General features: G+C 38.4%; 1 protein-coding gene across 39 annotated transcripts in view; it reads right to left on the bottom strand.

Moving 5' to 3' along the window:
- The window catches only part of CACNA1C (calcium voltage-gated channel subunit alpha1 C), a 522,932-nt gene that overhangs the window by 88,580 nt on the left and 417,201 nt on the right, over window positions 1-17,151 (bottom strand). For 14 of the 39 annotated variants that reach the window (XM_053405792.1, XM_053405791.1, XM_053405799.1 and 11 more), the window contains 5 exons: window positions 14,876-15,008; window positions 11,909-12,038; window positions 6,746-6,805; window positions 6,545-6,604; window positions 2,931-3,037 (listed from right to left, as the gene is read on the bottom strand). In XM_053405792.1, coding sequence (XP_053261767.1) covers window positions 2,931-3,037; window positions 6,545-6,604; window positions 6,746-6,805; window positions 11,909-12,038; window positions 14,876-15,008 — 490 coding nt within the window. The remainder of the gene's footprint in view (window positions 1-2,930; window positions 3,038-6,544; window positions 6,605-6,745; window positions 6,806-11,908; window positions 12,039-14,875; window positions 15,009-17,151) is intronic. The other 25 variants (XM_053405794.1, XM_053405816.1, XM_053405809.1 and 22 more) reach the window with 2 other exon arrangements.

The following is a 17,151-nucleotide window of genomic DNA, read 5'->3' as shown; positions in this document are numbered from 1 at the left end:
GGGCGCCACTACTGAGAAGGCCCTCTGCCTGGTTCCCTGTAGCTTTGCTTCTCGCAGTGAGGGAACCGCCAGAAGGCCCTTGGTACTGGACCTCAGCGTCCGGGCAGAATGATGGGGGTGGAGACGCTCCTTCAGGTATACTGGGCCGAGGCCGTTTAGGGCTTTAAACATCAACACCAACACTTTGAATTGTGCTCAGAAACGTACTGGGAGCCAATGTAGGTCTTTCAAGACCGGTGTTATGTGGTCTTGGCGGCTGCCCCCAGTCACCAGTCTAGCTGCCACATTGTGGATTAGTTGCAGTTTCTGGGTCACCTTCAAAGGTAGCCCCACATAGAGTGCATTGCAGTAGTCCAAGCGGGAGATAACCAGAGCATGCACCACTCTGGCGAGACAGTCCACGGGCAGGTAGGGTCTCAGCCTGCGTACCAGGTGGAGCTGGTAGACAGCTGCCCTGGATACAGAATTGACCTGCGCCTCCATGGACAGCTGAGAGTCCAAAATGACTTCCAGGCTGCGCACCTGGTCCTTCAGGGGCACAGTTACATAGCAATCTCTTACCAAGAATATTCCAATCTTCTCCTTTCTGGTGTTTCTCATCATCTCATCTTGGTCCCCTAATATCTATCCAGCATTATGCTGAAAAATCATTCATCTCTCTCATTACTCTAAACACTAGACAGCCCTTCTTAAATCCTTACAGTTTTCCTGTCTGCTACCAGATCCAGCACAAGCTACTGGTCCTTACCTTAAAAGCCCTTTATAGTCTTGTTCCCCCTTCTCATTCTGATTTATTTTCCTGATATGTTCCTGTCCATGACCTTTGCTCCTCCACTTCCATTACCTTCAGATGTCTGCAAGTCTCTTGTTCCCTCAAAAGACTTTCCCCTTTGTCACCTGGTGTCCTGTATGCTTGAACTGCCTCCCAGAGTATCTGCATGAATCCTATTTCTGTCATTTCCTTCAGGTTCGAAACACAAACTGATAAGGTCTGAGTGAAACCCTCCTCAACACCCACATTTTCCATGAAGCTTTTGGTCCAACCCCCTAGTTTGCAAGTCTTATTGCAGCTAAGTGTGCTTTCAGATGGGGTTTTAATATTGCAAATGGGTCATGAAGGTCTGGTTTTTCTGTGTGCACATTTGATATGTTAGCTTCCACACATTCCCATTTTTTTTCAGTCATGGATATGCATTGGTATTTTGCCACTTGCTGTCCACACCAGTGGAAGGAGCTAGACAGAATGTTATCTGGAATGTGGGTTCCCCCACTCCCCTCAGTCACTCCTCCCATGCTCTCCAGTGGCTTCTTCTGTTCTGAGCATGCATGCAGGTGTACATGCATAAGGCTGTACAGCTTTTTAAAAAATTCACAAAAACACAAAAAGGAAATATAAGCCTTAGTTGCCATTTTGCACAATGAAAAAAATGGAGAAGGGGGTAATATCTATTTCCATTTTATAATAAAATAAATAAATAAATAAATAAATAAATAAATAAGACGACATTGCTCATCTGTCTGGGTTTCCCAAGCCACTCTGTATGGCTTCCAACTCTGTATGGCTTCCCAAGCCACTCTGTATGGCTTCCAACACATATAAAAACATAATACTGAGGTCTTGCATAAGTGTGTTATTTAGCTGATTTGGGACCTTTGCCAGACATCCTTTTTATTGTGCATTTATAATTATTTGCACTCTCAAAATATTTTGCCATGACCACATGGCAAAAGAAGCAATCTGTGTGTTGTCTGAAGCTTCCAGCAGCTATCCCAAAACTGTTCATATAAGGAATGTTCCTCCGCTGCCCCACTATCACCTTCAATACACTATGGCACTATGGCAATGTGCTTCACTGATGTCACTTATTCCCACATACTTTCTGCTTATGCTGTTTTTGTGGAATTGAGCAAAGGTTTAGCACAGCAATCACAGCCTGAACCTTAAAACTGCAAAAATATGAAAGTATTGTGAAGTCCTGGTGTCACAGTACAAATAACCTATGCTTAAATAAATAGGAAGAGATAAAATTGCTGTGCACCTGCTTTCTTTTGATGCCTAGTGCTGGCTACACTGCTACACACACACACACACACACACACACACACACACAAACAGAGCAATTCAACATCTAGGTGTCATACAGTGATTTGGAGCATGGTGCCATACATAAACTGATGACAAGGAACTCTTATATGCCCATTTCATCAGAATCAGGAGAGGCTATGAAGGTGTCGGACAGGTGTCTGGAAACAGTGATGGACTGGATAGTGGCCAAAAAAATGAGGCTGAATCCTGGTAAGGCAGAAGTGCTTTGTGTAAGTGGTTCTCATGTCTGATGTAAAACTGTTCTGGGAAGGGTTGAACTTCCCTTTAAGAAACAGGTTTGCACTCTGGGAATACTCCTGTATTCCAGATTGCCAATGGAGTCTCAAGCAGCTTCTGTGGCTAGGTATGCTTTTGTCCAGCTTAGGCAGATTTGCCAACTAAGTCTGTTCCTGGATGATGATAGCTTGACCTCGGTTATCCATGCTCTGGTGACCTCCTGCCTGGACTACTGTAATGCACTCTACTTAGGGTTGTCCTTGAAGATTAGAGGCTGCAGCTACTGCAGCATTTGGTGCTAGGTTGGTAATTGGGGCAACATGATGGGACCATGTGTCACCTGTCCTAAAAGCTCTGCTACTGAGCTACTGGGTCATATTCAAGGAACTAGACAGCTTGGGACTCAAGTACCTAAAAGAGTACTGCCTGGGGGCTGCCTGGTTGGTGTTGCCCCGAGACAGGCCCTTTTCAGTGATGCAGTTGTAGAACATCCTCCCTAGTGAGGTGTGTCTGTTTCCTTTTTTTATTGACTTTCCCCTTCGTTCCATATCCTCTTCCCCACTCTTTATAAACACTAGATTTTCCCAGCTGAAAATAGCTCACTCACTGGATCCCAAAGGAGATGAGAGAAACGCTAACCACCAGCAGGTCCAGGATGTTGAAGTAGTTCCTGCAGAAGGAGCCTTTGTGAAGGAAAGCTCCATAAGCAGTCATCTGCAGGCAATCACATGGAGACACAAACAAACTTTGCTGTTAGCGCTTGCCACAAGTTCTTGCTTAGAGCAGGCAGAGGAAGGAGTAATGTAACACTGCAGAACAGTGCAAGGTTTTAAGTGCAAAGTTTCATTAAAAAAGAGGTGAAAAGAAGAGATAGTTTTTTTTGGGGGGGAACATAGGTAAGGAAAGGTTGCAAATAGTGTCCAGCCCTTGGTTGTTACATTGCATATTGGAAATTACATAGACTGGAAATTACATTCTCCCATGTAAGCAGCTCCACATATTATCATTTACTTTTATCTTCCTCTATGTACTTTCTTTGGTGGAAGTTAGACTAATGATAGCAAGATGAAGGGGTTTTTTTCATAGTGGCCCCGTCACTGTGAAACTCTTTCCCAAGAGAGGCCTACTAGATCTAAGACCTAGCAGTTTTTAGCAAGGCTGTCATTTTTTTTAAGCATTACTCATTCAGGCTGAATTGAGTATTAAATCCCTGCTCCTGTCTTACTATTATAGTTTTGTCAATATAGTTCAATACAAATTAGATTACTTCTCTTAATACTAGTATCACAAAGGCTACCACCTGCCTGCAAAAAAAAAGGATCTCCACACTGGAATTTACAAACAGTGATAACTGAGGTGGGTCTGAAGCAAAATTTGCAACCTGTCCCAGTTTTGAAACACTTAAAATAGTGGTTGAGAAGTGTTATCTAGATCATATCAGAACTGAGCTCTCCAATGATAGCTTTTTCAAGTAACATTTTCCTCTAGAGAGCAAAAAGTCAAATGCCAATACATACTCTTCCTTATGTATGCTTCAGCAGGTAAAGACATGCACATAATCTATAACTGTAGCAATTATATTCACTGAGTCCCCTCTTCATTTTTAGATCATCCATTTGGTAATTGGAAGTAGCTGTATCCCTGGCTTTTTTGTCTGATTATTTTGCATTTATCTATTGGACCATGGCAAACCCAAAAGACCCAACAGTTAATTTGTTGGGAATGTTTATTGTTCATATATAAAGATATAGCTAGAAATATATAGAAAGCCATGACTGATTGCAATAAGGAAAACATTACCTGCAAAACAGACTTCAGTGTGACCCCCTTATGTTTGAATATACACATCAGAAATAAGAATGGTCATACAAGAACACTCATTGGAATGTGAAGAACCAACCACTTTTGCTGCATTCCTGAATTCCTGCAACAAACCCAGGGTATTTTCAGGCCAGAAAGCCTAGCAATTTCCAGCCAGTTCTTATCAAAGTTGTGCTGATGGGGTAGGAAATAAATTAAATATAAAGTCATCAAAAACCAAATTACATCAGGAAGAACTGACTACTGATCTATCAGACAGAAATTAGAAAGGAAGTATAAAATCTGCTCTTTGAGTAGAATTTATACAAAAATATATAGTTGGTTGGGGGAAGGGGGGTTCTTGCCATAACAAAGGTAGTAAAGATGCTTCTTAGGGCTTGGTTTTGCATGGCAATCTTAAAGGAAAGGAGGAGACACCATTGAAATCAGGATGGGAAGCTCTGCTGAGTTTCAGTACCATACAAGGTGTGTTTATCTATCCCTGCCAAGAAATTCATTGGCATAGCAAATTGCTGCATAACTTGGTTGCAGCTTTTGTTTAAGGCAGTATTGCCATTGGAATTTTTCTTTACAATTAACGGGTATCTTTAGAGTAAAGCATGGAAGTTGATAATCTAATCCCTGTGGGATAAATAGGCAACTTGCAACTGGGGGATGTGTTTTGTACACTTATGACCTTTCCATAGTTAATTGTGTTTGTATAGTCAGTACTGACACAGTGAATGTACATATGTGATAGGAGAAGGCCTAACGACACAATTCAATTCGTTAATTGTATCGGGTACTGTGTCATCTCAAGTTTTTTAATCAATACAAAGTGGCAAGGGGATTTTCAGCACATGGGGTGGGAAGGTTTAACCTTTTCCTTCCCAGTCATGATTTGCATTTAATATTAACAATTAATGTGTAGTTATGCCCAGACTAGTAAGTGTTTGAACAGTGCCTATGTAAATTAGTGGAAGGAATGAGGAGTATGATATTCTTCTTTGCTGTTTGTAGATCTATGTCCAAATTTAATGGGTACACCTATACATTAAGAAAGACAAAGTGTCCCTTAGTTATTCTTTAAAATATTAAATGAATGCAAAGTGTAAGAGAGCTTATATTTATTTTCTCTGCAGTCTACTTTGTATCTGAATGTTTTGGTGTATTGTCAAGTAGCCTCTTGGGTTAGGTGTCACCCTGCGGGAAATCACACAGGTGCAATTATTAACTGAAATGAGGCAGAATAGACTTGAAAAGTAAATTATGCATTTAAGGAACAGGTCTTTTTTGAGAAGCAGACTCTGAAGTTAAGTTCCAACTTCACAATTTAACCAGTAGGTACTAAAATGTCTGAGTGGATTAGGGAATTGTCACATACAGTGAGTGGCAACAGAAGCAATTCAATGCTATTTTCTCTAAGTTTAAAGGTTCCATACATAGGACAGGAGCACATCTAACATCATAGAGGAGTCTTAGGTGAATTACTGCAGAGAAACTGTGGTGGTGGGTGGGGAAGGAGTAGTTAACCAGTGCAACACTCCAAACCACTTCACCCTCATGCAAGGACCCAAATGAGTTTTTGCAAGGATATATATATCGTACATTGCAGTAGAAAAGTAGCAGGCAGGGTAAGGATTAAATGCCCCCTTCCTGCTTTTCTGTGGAAAATTCCCCATTCCTGAAGGTGTTTTCCCTAGGAAAAGCAATTGGGGATGTAATGTGTAATTTGACTATTAGTGACCAGCTTTCTAGTGACCAGCTTTCCTCTGTTCCTCCATTAAGGGCCTGACCAATCTAGAACTGAATGCAGCTCACTAGCCATTAACTGGCTTGCCAGGAACTTGGTAATTCCTCCCTCCCATTTTTGCAGTTCCAGGCAAACATTAGTGGATCACCATTCATTTGAGGTGCACAAATTTTGGCTAGGAATGCGATACATTGGTAGGCCTATAGTGTTGTGTAGATATTCTGCTACCTATTCCCACTTAAAACAGAAGAGCACAAAATAGTACGGATGCCAAATAGTCTGCAGTGAGAGAAGGGACTATTTATGGCCTATACAGTATGTTTCTTGTAAGACATATTGTTTTGTGTAAGTTCTGCACAAGGAAGACTCACCAGAAAAATTCATCTTTTTCCACTGGGATAAGCAGGTATTACTGCCAAGAGTGGTGAATACATATTGTGTTCCATGCCATAAGACCTTTTTGGGGTTAATTATACATGGCAAGGGACTAAACAATTATATGAACCAATGGGACTTTAATATTAAAATGGAACCATTTTTGAAAGCACATACAGTTACTGCTGAGCTAGGAAATATGACCTGTCTGTGGAGGTCACACTAGGGATTTAAAGCGGTACAAAAGACAAAGCAAAAGCAAGAGAGAGAAGTGTATTGCTCAGATTGGTTACCTTAAGAATAATTTCTAATGTAAAGATACTAGTGAAGACATAATCTGCATTGCCTAGGATCTGAAAAATAAGCACAGTTGGGTTAGTGGTTACTGAGCGTGGCCAAGACAAAAACAGGCGTGTGTGTTAGCGACAAATAGCAGCAGAGAACTAGTGGGCTCATGAGTGAGAAGATAATGGAAGAGAAGATGGGGACTTTACCTTCAGAGCAATTTCAATGGTGAAAATGACAGTAAAAAATATATCAAAATAAAAGAGAATCTGTAAAACAAAAGGGAATAAGGGGCAGGGGGAGTGGAGATCTGTGAGTGACCACTGCAAAAGCAAAACACAATTCAAAATCAGAAAGCACAACTGTTTCAGTTGGAGGGGAGGAAGGGGGCACAGGGAGGAGCTGGCTTACAAACACTTCTTGGTGAAGGCAATGATCAGGCTACAAGCAGCACATTTAAATGGCATGTTTCTTTTTTCACTATTTTGCCTGTCAAACAACAGAAATTTATAACATTTCCCAAATTAAACTCCAATCAGAAAATATAAATATACTTGATTTCTGGCAGAACATGTGCAACTCCTTTCCCTATTAACACTTTTTGCTCAAGTTTCGATCAAGTACCTATTACAGTAGGAGTACCTATTGCAGATAAATAGGAAATGTGTTTTCAAACTGCTTTGCAGAGTCTGCTAGTTCATTTATTCAATTGTATCATGTTCTCAGGGTCAATAAGAAGAGTATAGTAAGTACTTTATGTTTCACCTCTGTAGAACAAAAAAGCCCAAGAGTTATTGATCGAGCCTATGTTGCTGTAAGACAATGTTCAGAGAACCATCTCTTGAAATATTTTCTTTCATTTTATCAGGTTTACAATCCCAAGCATACTTGCCATTCAAACCAGTGAGACTCACTTCTGAGTAAACATGGGTAAGACTGGGCTGCAAGATTCATCCTCACTCCATCTGAACTGACCAGGAGTTATAGTGGGGCTGCTACTCAACATTATGCAAATGAGAATGCCAAAAGAGCTCTATGTTAGAGTAAAATCTTCTGTTCCCTGAATGCTGTTAACTACATTGTTAGAAGTACAGTTTGTGATTGTGTTCCTCATGGCCTAACTCCACTGTTAAGCCTTATAGAGTTATCGTCTCTAGAAAAGTACAGAAACTTCATCACTTCACAAATGAAAAACCCATTGGACAAAACATGTGTAAAGGTACTTTAGGGAGTCATTGTTAACCAAGGCAGAAAGAAAGGTTGGGTCACTCAATTGATCTCTCATCCCAAATTATGTGCCCATTTCTGTGCCAATGCAATTAAAGATGAGTGAATTGAGGTTCAGTTTAGTATAGTGCCATGTAAGTCTGAAGCTACTTTGTTAAACTAATAGAATAGTTATTAATTTAGGGCTGCCATATTTCAAAAAGTAAAAACCAGTTGTTGAGTGTTTTTTAAGAAGACCCCAAAAGACCGTGATTTTTCGATTGACATGCCTAAACAAATGTATGGAAGCCCTTTATTAATTACTGTCTCTAAATAAGATAAAAAGCTAGCCTGTTTTGTTCCTTCACTGAATGTGCAAAAGGTAAAAAGTTAAATGCCTGACAATGCAAATAATTTACAACATTTTAAAAAGTTTACGTTTATAGGATGAAAATCTCTAGTCAGTCTAATTCACCAGCATTGCAATCTGTATTACTCCTATGGCATGTGATGCAGTACTACTTCAAAACAACTCCATATTAAGAACTTGGGGAATGGAGCCCAAGTGGAACTCCTTGCTTGTTTGTAATTTAAAAAATGTGAATAATCTTTCAAAGGACAAGATGTTTTCTAATGCAATTTTGATTTACTTCCAATAATTGAATTGGAAGGTTTTTTGTGTGGGTGTTAGGTAATGCTGATTGTACAATTGGATTCCTATGGGCCACATTCACTGATGACCTCTAACAACTGTACCCAGATCCAGTAATCCCAATGCGTCCAGTTTAACACTCTGGTCATATTTGGTTCACAGCTGTTTTCTATCCCCTGGACTGGTATGACAATTAATGCATCTCTTTTTCTTCTTTCACTTTTTTCTTTTATTCTTCAGTTCTGTATTTTGTACTTTCATAAAGGGATTGCTGAAGTGGGGTAGGGGTATTTCATACAAATTTTGGGGAGGATCCAAATATTTTGTGAAAACATGTTTTGTTCCCTCATCTCCAGCTCTGATAGCCCTGTTAAGAGATATGTTTCCTTTAACCTAAAGTTTATTATTTTGAATGCAGCTTCTATGTAACACAAAAACACTGGGAGCTTTTTAGTTTACAACCTGGCTTATTTAGCAATACAGTTACCCAAACATCATACAGTGGTGCCTCACAAGACGAAAAGAATCCGTTCTGCGAGTCTCTTCGTCTAGCGGTTTTTTCGTCTTGCGAAGCAAGCCCATTGACGGATTAGCGGATTAGCACTAATAGCGCTATTAGCGGCTTTTAGCGGCTTATCGGCTTAGCGGATAAGTGGCTTAGCGGCTTAGAAAAAGGGGGGGGGGAGGAAAAAAAACCCGCAGGAACTTGCAAGACATTTTCGTCTTGCGAAGCAAGCCCATAGGAAATTCGTTTTGCGAAGCACCTCCAAAACGGAAAACTCTTTCGTCTAGCGAGTTTTCCGTCTTGCGAGGCATTCGTCTTGCGGGGCACCACTGTATTGTGCTATTCTACTTTTAAAAGATAGTTTTTAAGTTTGCGTCAGTGGAGAGCACTATGCTTAATGGTGAGGAAAATCTTGCAGCCTGTTCTTATGCATATTTATTCAGATGTCCCACTGAGTTAGGTTTACTCCCAAGCAAGTGGGAATAGAATTGATGTTTTAAATGCTTACATTTATTAAGCTATGTTCATGATTGTATCTGCAGTTTCTGAGCACTAATATTAGGCCACTAAATAACATTTCTTAGGCTTTTACCATTTTATTCAAAATTCCCTAATAATGTAGCATATGATATATCAAATGCAAAAAAACCTATCTTCATGTTATGCCTCCCAAAGCCCAGTTAGAGAAACATTAACACACCGTATACTTCCTGAATCATATTGATTACATTTTTTTTTGCAGACTGAACTCAAAGCAGGCTTTTTTGAATCTCATGTCTGACTCCCCACTGTAAATAGTGTAAACTCATTTTTTTTTTTTTTTTTTTGGACCTTAAGTAAGGTCCTGCATAACTCAGAAAGAACACTCCAATGAAGATAAAAGCAATATCTTGGAATATACTTTTGAAGGTACTTCCCTATCCTAATGTCCCTTTTCCTTATTTGCAATATACATCAAGGTTTGATATACATACCCCCCCCCCCGAGTCAAACAGCAAAAAGAAAATATAGTCAGAGCAGTGGGCATTCTGCCTACCAGCAAGCCCATTATAAATTTTTGTGTCCAGCATTTAACTTTGTAACTTGAGCATTATTATTATTATTATTATTATTATTATTATTATTATTATTTATAACCCGCCCTCCCCAGCCAAGACCGGGCTCAGGGTGGCTACCTCCAGATATATAGTGCATTAAAAACACAAAATCAAATGATTAGATTTAAAATACAATTCAAAATCACATTTAAAATCAGAATAAAATTAAGTGGGAACCCGCAAATTGTAACCATAGGAGTAAGGAATTAAATTAAATGTTCACCAGGCCCAGGCACCTGGGCTGGTCCCATATGGGCCAATTGAAAGAGCCAAGGAGGCCACTTACATACAGGGTCCCATAGAAAGAAGAGGGTCAGACTGGTCCCAGACCAAAGGCCCAGCAGAATAGCTCTGTCTTGCAGGCCCTGCAGAAAAATGTCAAATCCCGCAGGGCCCTGGTCTCTTGTGACAGAGCGTTCCACCAGACTGGGGCCAGGGCTGAAAAGGCTCTGGCCCTGGTCAAGGCCAGTCTAACCTCCTTGAGGTTTATTTGTCCCTCCCCACACCCTACAAACAAATTACTAGGTCTCATGACCTAGAAATGCTTTGGGGATATCTACATCACAAACTCAAAATGATGTAATAGTCTCTACTAAGATCCTCAGAACCATCAGTCAACAACAGTTTCCAGAATTATTAATTTTTTTGGGGGGGGGAACATGGCAGTATAAAACCAAAAGAAATCTGTAATGTAGTTACGGATTTATGAGGACATTAACAAAATTGTTTAAGATTATTCCATTCATTTGTACTTTTTCCTCTTGCATTTAATCTGCTTACAAAAAAATAGATATTAACAAGGTGACTGGATCAATAGGTGACATGGAGATGGCACAAATTCACCATTTATTTAAAAACAAAAACAAAAATGAAGAAGGGGCAGGGGAAAAATATATACAGACCAGTCACAGAAAAGTTTTTCAACCTGAAAACTCTTAAATGGCAGATTAACCAGGAATTGCTATAAGCAGGTTATGAGTGTTAATTTGGATGCACCCTTAAAGAAATATGTAGTAAGCAGGGGTGCCAGCTATAGGGGGAGGAAGGGGCTTCAGCCCCTCCCCCCAGCGTTGGGCCCAACTTAGCGTGCCTGGTAGTAAGTATATACTGAAGTATCTGAATTAAGTAGCACAGCTTCTAGTAACCAGAATATGGGTACCGTACTTTTCCGTGTATAAAACTATGTTTTTTTATTCCAAAATCATGTTCAAAATTAGGGGTCCTCTTATACATGGGTAGTGCATTGTGGGGCCGTGGGATAGCTTGCTGCCGCGAGTTGGAGATTGTCATTGGTGTCTGCTGCAAGGGCTGTTGATTTGTTGTCTCTGCGGCAATTGGGCGTTCCATTTGCTGCTGTTTTCAGTGATGAGACAGAGGAAAGGTTGCTGTGTATATTTCTGTGCAATCCTCCCCCAAAAAAGCTCAACAACTTTTGGGAAGCACCCCCATTTTCTTAATTTTGAGTCCCCCAAAATAGGGGGCATGTTGTACACGGGAGCGTATTATACACAGAAAAGTATGGTATTTAGTGCCTTCACAATTTGCTATAGTGCTCTACAAAATTCCTGCACTGCTTGCCATCTCTGTGCCATTTGTTCATTCATTCATTTCCTTGCTTCCCTTCCACCACATAAATCTTGCCCAAACAAACTCCAAATGCCAGAAGCCACATAAAATCATGGCGAGTCAAAATGTGATAGCTTCAACTGTGTAATTCAATCTAAATGTAGAGATTTATCAATGAATTTGGGGTGCAGTCTGCAATAGCATGGACTGATATAGCTATATTTATCTGTACCAACATGAAGCTAGTGGGCAGGCAGGGGTGGGGATTGGATAGGTTTTCCTCAACTGGCTGCTGAACATCATTCTCAACAAGCTGTGAAGGCTCAAGGAAAGGTGGGAGGCATACTTGATTCCGAACGGAGGTATGTCGGACAGGGTCCTCAGCTGCCAGAGAGATGCTGCTGAGTAAGATGAAAAAGAGGATCAAGTTGGTGAAAACGTTATCATTAACAATGCGGTGGCAGTGGACCCGAAACCTGCAAAGAGAGAGAGAATCTTTTTTGTATTATTTTTTATTTCAAATATAGAAATAAATACATAGATAACAGACACATGCATTAATAACCACTACATAAATCAAATAATATCACTTAATAACCTTACATCTCTACATATAAAAAAAGAAATAAGAAACAGACAAAGACAAAACAAAGACAATGACAAAAACAATATAGGTTTCTTCCATTCGATACTATTCAATGAGATTCAATCCTATAGTAGCATTTCTCATATATGATACCTTTCCATATGGACTGAATCTCTTTGCGTATTTTAATTGTTGTGGACTTCCATCTACCTCATAACAGTTGATTTTGATTGAATTCCCCCCCTGTATTTAATATTTTCTCCTCATCTTGGTATGAGAGAGCAATGTATCTCTATGTACGGAATTATTCCAAACACAATCAAATCTTAGAGGTAGAACCTGGTTTCATCAAATAATTCTGAAGCATTCCCACTCTTTTTTCACATTATCTACTAACTTATTTCTTACTGATTCTGTCGTTTTTGCGAGTTCCAAGTATTCACAGAATTTTAGTTGCCATTCCTTTCTTGGTGGAATACGCTCACTCTTCCAATACTTTGCCACTAACACCTAAGCTGCTGTTACTGCATAGAGAAATATTCTTCTTTTCACATGGAATGTTATTTGTTAGAATCCCTAGTAGGAATGCTTCTGGGTTTTTATTGAATGTAAACTTTAATATTTTTTTCTTCTCCTTGTAGACCGTGTCCCAGATTTTTTTGATTTCTGGACACGTCCACCACATGTGGAAAAAACTCCTTCATGACCTTTGCATCTCCAACATTTATTGTTGTAACTTATATTTATTTTGGCCATTTTTGAGGGGGTTAAATACCATCTAAATTGCATTTTCATGAAATTTTCTTTGATTAAATAAAATCCCGTAAATTTTAGATTTCTTTTCCACAACTCATCCCATTTTTGTAATTCTATGTGGTGGCCTAGATCTTGTGCCCACTTTATCATTACTTCTTTTATTTCTTCATCTTTAAAATTCCAATCTAAAAGTAACCTACACATTTTTTATAGTGTCTTCCTTTTATCTTGTAGTATGCCCTTCTCTTGTGCTGATATTTTACTTTCAAAGCCATTCATTTTTTTTATCTTTTTCAAAAGTTGTGTTTAGCTGATGGTATTGTAGCCAGGTTATTCCAATCTTTTAAAGTTATTCATATTTTTTCATTTTTAATTGATTATTTTGTTCTTCTAATAAGTCTTTATACACTGGCCAATTATCACCCATATTCTTCTTGTGGATGGCAATTGCCTACACTGGTGAAAGGCACCATGGAGTTTTGGGGTTCTAAAATTATTTTGTATGTTTCCCAAACTTTGTATAAGGCCTTCCTTACTATATGATTAAGGAACCCTCTGTGGTTTTTCACTTTATTCTGTCCCAAATAACCGTGCCATCCAAAGACGTTATCCCACCCTTTTATGTCAAGTATTTTGGTATTTTTTAATATTATCCATTCTTTGAGCCAAACAAAGCATGTTGCTTCATAATATAATTTAAGATGTGGGACCGCAAAACCTCCTTTGTCTCTGATTTCTGTTAATATTTTGAATTTTATTCTCAGTTTTTTACTTTGCCAGATGAATTTAGCCAGATCTTTTTGCCAATCTTTGAAACATTTGATTCCACAAATTATTGGTAAGGTTTGGAATAAGAATAACATCTTTGGCAGCACGGTCATTTTAATTACAGTGGTACCTCGGGTTACATACACTTCAGGTTACATACACTTCAGGTTACAGACTCCACTAACCCAGAAATAGTGCTTCAGGTTAAGAACTTTGCTTCAGGATGAGAACAGAAATTGTGCTCCAGTGGCGCGGGAGCAGCAGGAGGCCCCATTAGCTAAAGTGGTGCTTCAGGTTAAGAACAGTTTCAGGTTAAGTACAGACCTCCGGAACGAATTAAGTACCGTATTTTTCGCTCTATAACACGCACCCGACCATAACACGCACATAGTTTTTAGAGGAGGAAAATCCGTAGGCATGCCACCCGTAGGCATTCCCTCCATAACACGCACAGACATTTCCCCTTACTTTTTAGGAGGAAAAAAGTGAGTGTTTTGGTGCAAAAAATACGGTACTTAACCCGAGGTACCACTGTATTGACATCCTGCCCCACACTGACAGATTCAAACCCCCCCCAAATCTCCAAATCTTTTTTTATTTCTCTCAATTTTTTTACAAAGTTATCGTTGTATAAGTTTATATTTTTATTCGTAATCCAAATGCCCAGGTAATTAACTTTATTTGTTATTTTTAATTCGATTTTAATTTCTAATTCTCTCTTTTCTTTTCACCCATGTTTTTCACTATTAATTTGGATTTTTCTTTATTTAATTTAAAGCCTGAGACTTTCCCAAAATCATTCATTTTTAATGATGTTTCTAAAATACTCTTAGTTGGGTTTTCGGTACAGGGCAGGTAACAACAACAACAACAATAATAAATGCTTTTCCATGCAACATATTCCCACCATGTAGAAAACTAGCATGTCCAGTTCCTATTAACTAGTAAGTTTGTTTTTTCTTTTACATATTTCCAAAATCTTCCTCATGATTTGCTTCTTATAAAAAGTCTTCCAGGCTCATGCAAGTGAAAGACATTTCTCTACAGCATGAAGATTTCCAGTGGGTTTGCATGGAAAATATTTATCCTAAAGAATAAGGACACCACAAAACACATGCTCTCCCAGACTACTACAGAAGTATGACTTTGGATCTGCTATTCATGGTTAGCAAATGTAACAACAAAACAGCCACCTCAAAATACCTGTTGCTGGGGCTGAAGATGAAAAAAGCACTGGCTTCTGGCATTGGCACAGCTTTCTCCTTGAGGTGCAATTCGGACATTGGGCGTGGACGAGGCCCAACAGGCATCTCAGGCTCTTCCTCCTCCTCTTCTCCTGAAAGGCAAAGTTTATACTTTTTAAATACTATTAATCAGAAAAAGGTTTCTGATTTCCCTCATAAAATCTAGGCTAAGTCTGTTGTTAATTATGCTGTAGACTCTAAAGAAGAGAATAAATAATCAGGGAACAGGAATTTTCTTCTGCGTTGATCAGGATGCTATTAAATCCTTCTACATAGAGCTGTAGAATCGTAGAGTTGAAAGGGACTCCGAGGATCTTCTTTTTTTAAAAAATAGTTTTTATTAAGTTTTACAATTTTATATTCAATACAATCATTATTCCCAACACTTATTGGAGCTTGTTCTATACATTTTTGTCATTTTTACAGGGACAATATACCATCGGTACATCATTTTCATATAATTCTGTTTCAAAGTTATACAATCCATAAATTTTAAATTGACTTTCCATAATTTCTTTCCATCTTCCATTTGTATATTATGTCCTAAATTTTTACCTCCTCGTCTTTAGTTTCCCACTCTAATAATATATTGTACACCTTCTTCAGTAATTTAGTATTATCACCTATGATTTCTCTTTGAAATCTGGATAAAGTGCAACTAAATCCTTTCTTTTTATCCTCTTTAAATACTTAATTTAATTGATGATACTGCAGCCAATCATTTACATGTTCTCAAAACTCTTCAAATTCTTTCAATTTTAATTTCCCTTCTATTTCTATTAAGAGATCTCTATATGTGAACCATTTTTATTTCCTTTTTTTTTTTTATTTATAAAATATTTATTGAGATTTTACAAGAACATAAGTTTACAAAATAGAAAAGAGTCATATAGAAAGAAAAAGATACAAAAAAGAGAACATACAAAAATACATAAAAAAGAGAAAAGAAGAATAAAAATACAAAATACAAAAAACAAATAGATGAAAAAGAATTAAAAACAAATCCGTTTTTTGTAACTTTAAACTCATTAGATATCACTTGGGGAGGGCTCCCAAGATGGCGACTGTAACAACTTCTCCTTCGTGAACCCTCCGGATTACAAACCTTTATTAGCCTTTTATAGCTTTTTACAGCCGTCTTTATAGCTGTTTTTATTAGACTTTTAAATTATTTTACCTCTGTTAGAAGTTTTAATCGTTTTACTTCTATGGTTGGCTTGTTTCCTTGGCCTCCTCACACCTCCCCTTTTTGTATTCCCATTTAAATAATCAAATCAGCAAATCCTTACCCTCTTTCGTTTATCTTAACTCTATATCTTAACATATTATAACTCTATATTTTCATCCATTATCAATTCATTTTTGCATATTCTTATTAACTTTGTTGCTAATGCCACTTATTTTCAATCCAACTTCATTTTAACATTCATTAATTTTACAGTGTTTCTGCAGATAGTCTTTAAATTTCTTCCAGTCTTCTTCCACCAACTCTTCTCCCAGGTCTCGGATTCTGCCAGTCATTTCCGCCAATTCCATATAGTCCATCACTTTCATCTGCCACTCTTCCAGGGTGGGTAACTCTTGTGTCTTCCAATACTTTGCAATAAGTATTCTTGCTGCTGTTGTTGCATACATAAAGAAAGTTCTATCCTTCTTTGGCACCAATTGGCCGACTATGCCCAGGAGAAAGGCCTCTGGTTTCTTCAGGAAGGTATATTTAAATACCTTTTTCATTTCATTATATATCATCTCCCAGAAAGCCTTAATCTTTGGGCACGTCCACCAAAGGTGAAAGAATGTACCTTCATTTTCTCTACATTTCCAACATTTATTATCGGGCAAATGATATATTTTTGCAAGCTTGACTGGTGTCATGTACCACCTGTAAATCATTTTCATAATATTCTCTCTTAAGGCATTACATGCCGTAAATTTCATACCGGTGGTCCACAACTGTTCCCAGTCAGCAAACATAATGTTGTGACCAATATCTTGTGCCCATTTGATCATAGCAGATTTAACCGTTTCATCCTGCGTATTCCATTTTAACAGCAAGTTATACATTCTTGAAAGTATCTTAGTTTTGGGATCTAACAGTTCTGTTTCCAATTTTGATTTTTCCACCTGGAAGCCAATTTTTTTATCCAAATTATAGGCCCCTCTTATTTGATAATAATGAAGCCAGTCTCGTACTTTATCTTTTAATTTCTCAAAACTCAGCAATTTCAGTTTGTC

This window comes from Podarcis raffonei, chromosome 10 (genome assembly GCF_027172205.1).
Source record: "Podarcis raffonei isolate rPodRaf1 chromosome 10, rPodRaf1.pri, whole genome shotgun sequence".
Classification (NCBI taxonomy): domain Eukaryota; kingdom Metazoa; phylum Chordata; class Lepidosauria; order Squamata; family Lacertidae; genus Podarcis; species Podarcis raffonei.
Note: the sequence above shows the minus strand (reverse complement) of the source record. Positions and strands in the feature narration are given on the sequence as shown.